The following is a 12334-nucleotide window of genomic DNA, read 5'->3' on the forward strand; positions in this document are numbered from 1 at the left end:
ATATCATTGCAGGTTCATACACGCTCTGCATTTGCTGTAAACATACTGCTGTACCGCTGTGTAGATCTTGAAGGGTCAGTAAACAAGCCCGGACTTTTTTACTATCCTCCGAGAAGCTTGGCAATTCGTAGAGAAGACTGACATTGTCGACACGTTGCAACGCAGCGCAGAGCCTCGATCTCAAAAAACAATTCCCGCTTTCCTTTCCTATGGCTGACCAATCCTCCTTTCACGCGCAGTGATGCAGTCGCCAATCGGTGTCTTGACGTAGCACGCAGCTCGTCGACTAGTTTAAAGCAGTCATGGCGATGGCTACACCTTCCATCCCTGCGAAGGAGAAGGATGGGAAGGTTGTGCCAAAAATTTTAAAGCTGCTGAAACTGGTGTCCTGTTTGTTTATTATAGCACATTTTTGCAAAATTTGTGCAGCGGCAGGTTCACTCAGCAAAAGTGTGAATGTGTATAAAAGACCTCGGGTTTGTTTACTGGCTCTTCAAGTAATTTTTTATACTTTGTATATGCTAGGGAGCTGGAGATATATTTGGAGCAGAAAGTCTATCTCTACTTTGGTGAATAGCGGTACTATATGAAAACAGCTTTACAACGTATTTTGCTCTGTGTTGAGTCACTAATGTTCATTTTTGATAAGTATATTGGGTGAAATCGTGCAGCACTTCAGAGTAAGCACTTGGTTCTTTATTTAGTTGTCTCAGTGGTTTTTTTTTTCCTGCCTGCACAGTATCAGTCTGAGAGTACCTGAAGTTATTTTTGGTAGCTCTAGATAAGGGACATTTAGTGCATGGATGTTTGCTGATGTGAAAAGTCAAGCTTGCACAGACAAGCAAATTGAGGGGAAGCAAGCAGAGAAAACACTAGTGGCCGTACTTGTTTTGTCACTGTCTAAAGCCATGCATGAATATACACACAATATGCACAGCTTCTTGGCAATGCTTCATGAACTGCTGGGCTCCCAGCAATTAGACATTAAGTAAATTTAACTGGCAGATATATTACAGTGCCACATTGCAGTAGAAGGGTTGGAAATTGGCAAAAGTTCTGAGTTGTGCCCTAAAATGCGTTTTCAGTTGCGGCAGGCAAGGCCCGAATAGCAGCCTACTAATCATTGAGGCTGCTATAAAGTCCTGGTTGTGGTATGCACCCGAGCGTCTGTTGCCCAAACGACGAAAGCCGGGTTCTGAAAATGAAGTCTGTCAAACTGCAGGTGATTTTTCTCTGTACAGCATGATAAGACGCACAAGGTTCACACATGCCTGTTTTGATTTCATGAAGTGCCGATGCAATGTTTGCACTTTCTTGTTGGAAGATCCCTGAGAGCTGCATTAGTACTGGTCAGGTGCAGCGGTTTGGCTGTAAGTTAACCTGAACCAGCCAGCAACGCTCCGAACGCGTCCTGTGAACAAAAAAGGAAGCAACGGCTTTGCTGAAAGCTCTTATGCACATGCTGGGAGAACTTCATGGCACCGTATAGTACCATCTTTTCCCAGTTACGGCGCCAGCACAGTTAAGCACTGCATGCCCTATGTAGTCTAGAAGCTGTTCTTTGCTCTACAATCTTTGCGTGTGGCTATTCATTCACACGTGGTTTGTAGTGGTCATAAACTCTCTTGATGTACGTCTGGCCAGGCCAAAGCATGCTCATATTTATTGGGATTTATATTGCACGTGAAAGTAAAGATACAGTGTGAGCACACACGAAATCTCATGAAAAAAAGATTAAACTCGTACAATGACAGTGTGTTCACCATGAAATATTATCTCGAGAATTATGTGCTAACAAGCCCGTCTGAAATGGATGGTAATTCGTTACTGTTGCGTGACATTCCAGATTCCGAGTGAGAAAAAGGATTAAAAGAAGGCAGCAAATGAAGAGGATGGAATACGACCTTTCTGTGTGCAGTAAAAAGTTCAGCTCCAGCGGCATAGGATACGGGTATCGCACTTGTTCTGGACACTCTTAAACAAAAAACGCAGCCTTTGAACCATCCTGGGTAGACGTGACATCCCATTGTCTCGTCGAGTTTCGAAACTAACCTGCCTCATCTACGCCTCAGTATTCTTTTCGTATATATTATTTCGCAAGCCCTCTACAACCTAAATGCCTGCTTTCCCAATAACAAGAAGCTTCATCTATTTGGAACCATCTATATATTGGCTACCCCCAGGACAGTGACATTGTCAATGCAGGCTGGGCTTTCCATCTGCAAACTTTTTACATTTATAGTTAAATAGTGGTAAATGTGTTGGTGATAAGTGCCCCGCATAGTTCATCTTAAGCCTTTCTGTCTCACTTGAGTTTTTTTTTTGTTTGAAACATCATCCCCTCTAGTCCTTTTACCACCTCTGGCTGCTTGTTAGCTCTAATGCTGTTTTTTTTCTTTATAGTCATGTATATCATTGTATTTTCTTTCAATAAGCATATCTTTAGGTGATACAACGTGGTGGATTAACATTTTGAGGCTGTATGTTTATATCATATCAGTTTTTTTCTGAATAACCAGTGGTGTATTAAGCAAGGTTGTCATTTTTACACCTCTGGTTATGTACCTTTGTTATTGTACCTGTGAAGTCCAAAAAATGCATAGTCTGCCATCAGAACAGTGAAATGGTCACAGCTGTGTACTTTTAAAACTTTTTATCTCCATTTATTCAAAAGAAAAAGAGTGGTAGGGTTGCTGATGTGCTGCAAGTCAGGGGCACATATAGTTCATGTTTAGCCTTTTTGTCCCACCTCAGTATTTTTTCTTGCAAACTTGATATCATTCTAGTCATTTTACTGTTTTTTGTGCTTGCTGCCATGCAGTGACAACCATCTGCTTTTTTCTTGTCATGTGCAACATTGTATTCATTTTTTTCCGCTCGGCGTAGATCTCAGGTGGTTGTGAGCATTATCATTTCAGCTCATGTTTGCAATTTTTGTTGTCATGACATGTTCTAGAGGAAGTGATAGTGTGTGTTGTAGTGCATTCCAAGATGGTCACATTTCAGCTTCTCTTGCTATAGCTTAATTCATGTCTGCACATCCAAAGAGAGCATTGTCTGTTGTTCCCAAACTACTTCTCTAAAAAAATGAGCACAGTTCAAAAATTTTAAGCTTTACGTGTACAGGGTATGAATGTATTATTATGTTTGTATTCTTTTTTGCAACTCGAACAGATGAAACGTGATGGCATACTGATGGCAAACTTGTGCGTGTTAACGGGGTCATCACTGCATGACCCATTTTTTTTATTAATTGTACCCTCAGGGCATACAGCATTATAGAGGGGAGTGGGTTTAGAAGACAAAAAATACAATTGAAACGTGAAAAACAAATTACATTCAGTACATGCGTACAACACTCGATGACAACGTGTGAATGATAACGCTTACACAATATAAAAAATCAAAATCAAACAAGGAAGCACCGCGACAAAAAAAAAATACCGTAATGACGATCTAACACACAAAGAAAGTACTGAAAAAAACACATTTATACTGATGGATGTTCTAGCTGTAGTTCTGTAAACATTTATTCTAAAAAATAAAAATGGTTGAGCAATGAGATGTTATTAGTGTGCCCTAATGCCTTACCAACCTAAATTATTCATCTCCTTAGCACTTGCTGAATTTGCAACCAAAGAAATGTTGTGTGAATATCTTTTGTTTACGAATACTTGCTGTCATGGCTCTGTATGTGTGCATTTATAGCAGTGGTTTTTACTGAATCCAATGAAATCTAGCAACCTTTTTGCTTATCGCTCAAAACAAAATTTCCCAAAGCCGCTAAAATAAGATAAGTGATATGTCCTAATTCTTTGATGAAGCAGTTTGAAATTACTCCTTGCTCACAAGGGTAGACAGATCTCATTAACTAGAGTGTACTAAGGTTCTGAAAGATCTGCAGCATCCTTTGACATTGCATAACTTATATTTATTCCTTCCCTACCTGTTTTAAGTGATTTAAGCAGTATGTTGATGCATTCAAAAACAACAAATTTCAGAAATGCATCAGGATTGGCAGAACTGCGTATACAAACTTGTAGTCTGAAAACATGCTTCAGTTCTTCATATGAAATGGATGTTATTTTCTCAATCTATAATCCTTAAATGTTTTTATAGCGTGAGCGAAATTGTCCCCTTCAGCCGTTGTATATGTTATGATTATATGCTGATAATGATTACTGTAATGCAAAATTCTAGAATGTTGTAGGTTTCCCGCGTTTTCATCGAACAGATGCCTGTGTGTTTTATAATTTATGGCACTTGCATCATAGCACTTTAATATTCATCAAAACTTATGTTCTTGTCTACAATAAACGTGAAAAGTTTTTGTCGGCTCACTTTATGAAAGTTCACGTCGATCGTTATAATTATTTAGGTGTTTTAAAGTCCATGCACAGAATTCCCAATGATGCAAGTCTTAACATAAATGGTAAGTTGCGAGAAGTGGCGTGCAAATATGGACTCATGAACGAAACAACACAAACACCATTTGTTTTTTTTGTTCCTGTGTTTATGTTTGCACGCCACCTCTTCGATAATTATGACCTAACGCACAAATTTTCAAGCATGCATATTAAGTAAGATTGAAGTTCCAATAACGCCGCGTGGTTTACCCATACGGATATCTGGCGATGATTCGGCAATAAAAACAATAAAAAAACGTCCCATGAGCATCCGCCTATCCGTCCTGGACACCCGCCGGACACCCACTGGATTGCCAATTAGTATGTGCCTTAGAGTTCTGCGAATGTCCGCTGCACGCCTATCGCTGAATCGCGGACGACCAGCGGACGACCGAGACATCCGGAAGTGGTGGTCACGTGGACCACCGTCGGTGTTTATATGCCCATTGAGCAAGTGTGTCCTCCGATTCTTCTTCGGTATGTTCAGTGTTGATTACGGTTATTTGGGGCGAACATACATTATAATCAGTTTGGTCAGGCGTAGTCATTTTTTTACAACAGCAGCACCTACACCAGCCGAAACAACTCACGGCGCGCAACGAAAGCGCGAAATCGGGAAAGCGTCATCGGCTCTGCCCGCCGTCCCGCTCCACTTTCACGTAAAGCCCCAACGCCGATGTACAAGCAGAAGGCGCGGCGCTGCGATTTCAGGAAAGATCCATACTCGGAACCCCTACAGCTGATAGTCGGCGTTCTGAATATTAGGACGCGTCCTCTACAGCATCTATATAAAAGACCAAGTAAATATAAGTGATTTACCAAAATACGAAATATATTCCAATCACACCAGCAATTTTTTCTGGTCACGTAGTTCTGATTGTTTATTAGAACAAGCTAACACTATTCTTAAAATGCTATATTTGTTAAGCAAAGTCAGTTATTTACAGGTGAGCTTTAAAAAAAGCTGTTCTTTTCGCACCACAAAAACGCGTCAACCGTAATGTAAACGTATTCTATGACCTCGTGGCTCGCGTGAAAACACTTGGTGTAAAGTTCGGTCACCCTTATTTTGGGACAAACACATTGAACGCGTTGAAACACGGATGGCCAAATTATGTGGAGCGATGTGTAGACCTCTGCTTTGAAAAATATGGCTTTTGGTGTATTACAATATTTATCTCTCATGGTAAATATTGTATTCTAGTGTAGGGAACAACGTCAAAAAGATGGCGGATTCCAAGTACAGTGGGAATTGATGATATGCGAAGCAGGAATGAGAAAGCGTGATAGGTCACTTCAAAATCAGCACAATGTTCAGAGGCGGAGGTAAATTATGTCGTACATGACTTCCATGTCATGATTATCATAGTCGGATGGTTCATTTACATTCGTCCTATATTAACGTCACCTGATACACACTTCGGTTTATATGGAGCTAGCGCAACGGCCGCGAGCGCGGTATGAGCGTAGCATGTAGTCATGTTTTACATGAAATCTATATCACGATTATCATACCTGGACGTGTCATTTACATTCATTGTCCATTCACGTCACGTAATATCAAGTTTGGTATATGTGAAACTAGTGAAAGTGCCGCGAGAACGCTGTGAGCGTAGCACGTAGTCATGTTTTACATGAAATGGATATTATGATTATCAGGTTTGGACGTGTAATTTACCTTCGTCACCTATTCACTTACCGTGATACCAAATCTGGTACATGTGGAGCTAGCGCAACGGCTGCGAGCGCGTCATGAATGGCCCAATACACTCCGACGCAACGTTGAGGCTGGGCGCAGCGACGCCACGCTAGCAAAATGCGAGCACTCTATAGTGTGATGCCAAGCACAACCGGTACGAGCAGCGTCCGTCGGCGCAACCCGGTGGCAACCAGCGCGAAATGCGACATGCTGCATTTCGCGGCGACGACGCTAAGTAGTCAGCACCGCATCTGCGGCTCTTCGTGACGGAGGGGCACCGTATGCCCTTAAACGTGCATGCGTCACAGCAACGCAGCGCGGCGCGCACCTGTGAGTATATGACATGCAAATACACAATGAAGGTCGGTGGGCTGATCCACTGATCTCTACTAGGGAGATATCGGCGCCTGGCGTGGGATCACAGGTGTGACGCGATGAAACAAACGCTAGCGTTAAATGTATTGGCGCCTTTAGTCTGGCGTATATGAATTTTCCTACACAATATGCATCTCATAATTATCACGTTTTCACCAGTAACCTACCTTCATCATCCGTTCACGGCATATGTAAGGTAGGAAAACGGCCGCGAGCGCATCTTGAGTGTGCGACGTCGTTGTAGTATTACATGACACGCATGTCATGATCATCATGTTCGGACTTGTCATTTCCCTATGTCGTCCGTTCGCAACACGTAATACCGAATATGGTACATGTGAAGCTAGCGAAACGGCCACGAGCGCATCATGAGCGTAGCATGTATTCATGTTGTTACATGACACGCATCTCATGATTATCATGTTTGCACCAGTCACATACCTTTGTCATTCACTGAGGTCTCGTAATACCGAATTCGGTATATGAAAAGCTATCGAAATGGCCGCGAGCACACCATGAGTGTGGCATGTAGTCATGTTTTTACATGACACGTATATAATGACTTTCATGTTAGGTTCTGTCGCTCGTGTTCGCCATGCAGTCCTGTCATACTATACCAGTTTTGCAACATATCATGTGAATGAAATCACCGCAAAACCAGCAAGACCTTGACATGTAAGTGATGACATGTATGACATACATTTTATGATTTTCATGTTATAACTAATCAGTTAAGTTCATCATACAGTCATGTTATATCATATTAAGTTTGGTATCGATACCATCAACGAAACGGCCAGGAGGGCTAAAAGTCGTAGGCATGCCGACTTTTGCCGGATAGAACAAGTGCATGCCGCGTAAACAGCCTGGGTTCGATCCTCACTCAGACCAGCAATTTTTATTACCTATTTTATCTGCATCTTCAAGTTTCGCTCATGGTCAAGATGATAATTTTTCGCTGAAAACCATTGACGCCCAGGTCGACGCTGAAGCCGATATTAGAATTTCTGTGAAACGAGCTCCTGAACGCTATCGCGTATTATTGAATGAGCATAGGTGTCGCGTTCAGTTGAAGCCCTCAGTGCGGATGCATGGCACAACAGTTCAACTGTGCTAGTGGTACGACAGGCGGGGACGACGAAGAAACCACATGGCTGACTGCCAAGCTCTTTCGTTATGTCTAAATTCAAATACAGCAAATACGACCGCAGTTAGAACATAACCAAAACCACAGACGTGAACCGTTCGCACAGATGCTGAAACATTTACTAGTAATGCCGGCCGTACACACGTGTTATATAGACGGCCGTAATACGTAAGGCATGATGTGGAGAGGGAGAGTACTAAGTCGCACACTTTTTTTGTTTCTTAAACGTATGTTGTGAAATATTTAGGCAGAGAAATATCTTACAATATCGACAAAATATCCTATAAATTACTCTTTTACCACAATGTTAGAAGTTTTTTTTTACTGTGGTATACAGTACTTGGAAAGACAATACTCACGTCTGCACCTAACGGAAACGAACATCTGCCTTTTGGTTGAGCCCCGTGTAAGCTCCTTGGTGTAATGAATAATTATGTAAAATAGACCACGTCTCCTTGAATGATTTGACGATGTACGTGGATGGCAGGGGTATGAAAACTTTTTTCAGCAAGAAACGTGTATATGCTTCAGCGTTAGTAGGAAGCATTTTAGCGACTGCTCTGCTTCATAAACTTGCACCTTGGGAAACGAGAACGTTTTCTTTCTTTTGCTTAATCAGACTGTTAGAGCGAAACTGTTATTAGATCACGACAACATTCATTTTTGGTGCCGTATATATTTCCGCTGCAGCCGCTTCCTCTATCCGTAATCACTACCTCGAAAAGAAAAAAATAAATGAGAAAAACGTTCAGAATATATTCAGTTTGGAGGAACACGCGCGCTCTGCGTGGTAGCCAAGTATTCAATCATAGAGGCATGTCAGTGCATAAAACATTTCGCGAGAAGACCCTATACAGACGTCATTTGGGAACGGAATGGCCTCATCTTGCGTAATATAATTGTCATGAATGAATAAAATCAGAACCAGATGTCACACGATGCAAATTGCAAAACTAGTGGGTTACTTACAGCTTCTAACCTATCACAAAGGGCCCAGTCATTAGTTTTTATTGTGATCAGCCAACGCATTGACGAAGTCCACTTAATACTTCGCAGACGTGCAGCAAGTATCCCGCGCTTCTCTGCTGAATTTACCTGCTTCATAAGGGTTATGATTTGTCGCGTAGTGGGTGCCGCAGAAGGGTGCATTAGCAGTTGCCTCAAAATAGCGTACAAAAGTATCTGGAAAAACTGCCCTTCTAGGGTTTTCTGTGACTATGCTGCAAATTCTGCGCAGGCGTTTTCTTTTTTTGCCCACACATACCTGAAGTTGGCTTCATCCGTAAAGGCTTCGTGGATACCAAGTTTCTGCAGTACGTCTGTGAGCTCAGCCTCAAAAGTGGCTGAAAAGCGTGGCATTTCGATCCTGACTCTCTGGCGCTCCTTCACTGCCTCGAACACACGATCCAAGACCTGCGCATGATGCATGACTTCAATACCGCAGTGCATGATGTAGAGTGAGCGTTCCCATGAAAACAAAACTTTCACAGAGTTACTTTCAAGTTGGCCATGAAAGCGGTGAAATTCGTCACTTCCAAATTGCAAAACTACGAAGTGATGGTAGTGCCATATATTTACACATGGCCAACAATAACGCACTTAGTTTTACATTCATTCTGGCTTCGTGTTTAGGTAGGAGGACCATTGTATTGACGCTATGCTTGAGCTAGGGCATCGAGTTGACCACTAAAAAAGCAAGCCTAATGAGCAAATGTAGCTCACACCAAAGACGTTGTTGGCATTCAAATTGCACATTGAGTAAAATTGTCGGCATATAGTCACCCTTTGATAAACGATACCGGAAAAATTGTGAAAGCAAACGTTTATACATATCTGAATCCGTGACAATTTAACGCGCCATGCACAGTTCCCAGCTGGATAAATATTCAATGTCTACGACTAAAATATTACGGCCGCAGCCCCTTAATGTATCGGCGTTCATCATTGTCTGCTGCTGCTGCTGTCGTGACCGTGGATTTTCTTGAGCGCATGGGAAAGAGAGAGAGAGCCATCGCCTTGGCACTTGGCGCGTGGCGCGTGACGAGTGACAGCGATGGGCGCACGTTGACTGAGGCAACGTTCTTTCTAAGAAGAACGCTTAACTAAGCACCAGCTCGCAAGGACCGAGAGTGCGCCGTTTCCCGCGAGGAACAATGCCGACACAGCCAGTGTCTGCGAGCGAGTTCCTTAAATAAACATTACACCATATCCACGAAGTGAACGACCAGTGGCTCGAAGCGTCCATCCGTCCGCGCGTCTGGGCTTCCCTCCTTCCCTCCGTGCATGCGTCCGTCCATCCGGCCGTCTGTTCGTCTGTGTGTCTGTCCATCCATCCTTCCGGTTGTCTGTCTGTTCGTGTGTATGTCCATCCTTCCATTCGTCTGTCTGTCTCTCTGTCTGTCTGTCTGTCTGTCTGTCTGTCTGTCTGTCTGTCTGTCTGTCTGTCTGTCTGTCTGTACCTTACAATAGCTTACAAAGGCAGCTTGTCAAAGCTATGGGCCGGTAACTTGCTGCACAAGACGGCTCTTTGCCCTGTTTTAGAACGGGGACTACAATAGCCTCCTTCTATCCATAGGGATAGAACCCATGGCTCAGATATTGTTGTAGAGACTCACAAGCACCATTTGCGCATCGGAGTGTAGATGTTTCAGCATTGTGTACATGAGTTCAGCGGCATACAGAGAAGTGTTGTGACAAGCTTTCAAAGCAGCGATAAACACAACCATGCCAAGGAGACAATTCTAATATTCATTTCTGTTAGGCTTGCGGTTTAAGGGTTTCTTTTGAGCTATTTTCTTATATTTACAAAAACTTCCTCAGCAATTTGAAGAGCTATGTACGCGCTCGGAATGTTCAGAAAGTGCAACACCTGGTCTTTATGCTCTTGCATTGATTGTCAACGAAAGTTAGAGCGTTGAACTGCTTATCTGATAGTTTAGTAGCCTATTCAATACTTTCCCTTCTTGTGTGTACGAGTCGATACCCGAGATATAGTTCACTCAGCTACTTCTCTTAGCACTATGATGAATGCACCTGCCCTGGAATTTTACTTGTTTGTTGTTTTTAAGATTTTCTGCCGTGTTGCAAATTGAATGCTCGTGTTGATGCAAAGTGGATGCTCGTGTTGCAAAAGCCATGCCTTATTTTGCTTTTTCTGTGCATTTCTGCACTGGCCGTTCACCACTGAAACAAGGTTTTTTTTTCTTGTGGCCCCGTTTGTCATGCGAATAGACTCTAGTGCAGCATCAACTATAAAAGCAGTAAAATGTGCAATAGCATATGTCAAAATCATTGAAAGCATTTGTGGGCATATTAGTTATACGATGGAAGGTTTCCCAATCTTCGCTTGCTAACTTCCACTGAAGGTTATGTGGTATAGAATGCTGCTCCGTGGTCTGGGGGCAGATAGGAAAGTGGTCACTACCAAAAGGGTTTTGAGCCTTCTCCCAATCCAGGCAGGGTAAATGAGTGGCTGAGCAACTGTTATATTTATTGCAGAATAAGTGTTGCGTGTGATGCTGTAATATGTTGGTTCTTTTTTTTGTTGAGAAGGCATGTGCCAGAGTTCACGATATACCGCTATATCAAATGGGTCCGTAAATCCCGTTGGGAGTCTCTCCAGAGTGATTTGTGTGCGTTGAAATCACCGGTCAATATAAACGGCTCAGGCAGCTGGCTAACTAAGCCTTCGAAGTCCTTCCCGTTAAGCGCTTGATCCGGAGAAATATATGGAGAGCAGATAGTTGTCATTTTATTCAGCAATATGGCGCGAATAAGCACTGTCTCCAGAGAAGTATGAAGTTGTAACAGCTTCCTTGCAATGGACTTCATCGAAATATTGGCTACCCCGTCTGACGAGGCAAAGCGGTCAGTACAGTCCTTAAAATGATATATTGATTAGAAAATTATGTGTTTTGGGGCTGTAGGTGTGTATTCTGTATTGTAACGATGCTACAGAGCACAGTAGTAGTAGGAGTACTTTAGGATTGAAGGTGATAATTAGTTCTCGTACGCCATCTAGAATATAAAAAAGTCCTCTAATATTCTACTGCAGGTTCTCTGCAGCCATTTATAGCTTGAAGGGGGAAGTACTCGGTATATCAAGATTTATTTCATGGTGAACCCTCTCTTGGAGGAGCTGTTATACGTTGTTTGTTTCTATGAGCACACTCAAATAAGCGGTGCCATTCCTTCGACACCACCGGTGTCGAAGTGAGTGGTGATGTATCCATCGCCTCACTGGAGGCGTTTGGCGAACGCACAATGCGCGCAGGCTGTTGTTTCAGACTCGGCTGGCAATAAGAGGTTGTGGAGGTAACTGAGCGGCTAGGTCGTTGGCCTTTTGTTAGGCCAATGACCTAGCGACCTGCGCGAGGTCTGAGTGGAAGCCACTGGCTGTTGTGACACTGCCCCCTCGCAAGTCACATCGCTATATGAGGTGTACTGTACTATTAAGAACCGCTTTCGTGCTTCCTTGAACGATACGATTTCTTTGAATTTGAAAGTTATATTGTATTTTTCCTTTTTACATGCAGGGCATGATCGGGAGTAGGAAGGATGTTCACCAATGCAATTCGCACAGCGAGGTGTGTTCTGGCAGTCATCAGAGGAGTGTTCATGCCTACCACATTTTGCACACGTTGGCCGTCCTCAGCAACTCAAAGATCCTTGGCCATACCTCTGGCACCGGAACATCGTCTGGGATTA

General features: G+C 42.9%; 1 protein-coding gene across 1 annotated transcript in view; it reads right to left on the reverse strand.

The window, feature by feature from the left end:
• Positions 1–12334, reverse strand: part of LOC142765366 (serpin A3-7-like) — a 108711-nt gene that overhangs the window by 71802 nt on the left and 24575 nt on the right. The window contains exon 3 of the mRNA XM_075866179.1: positions 8892–9040. Within this exon, the coding sequence (XP_075722294.1) occupies positions 8892–9040 (149 nt within the window). The remainder of the gene's footprint in view (positions 1–8891; positions 9041–12334) is intronic.

Source organism: Rhipicephalus microplus, chromosome 1 (genome assembly GCF_043290135.1).
Source record: "Rhipicephalus microplus isolate Deutch F79 chromosome 1, USDA_Rmic, whole genome shotgun sequence".
In the NCBI taxonomy this organism is placed as follows: Eukaryota; Metazoa; Arthropoda; class Arachnida; order Ixodida; family Ixodidae; genus Rhipicephalus; species Rhipicephalus microplus.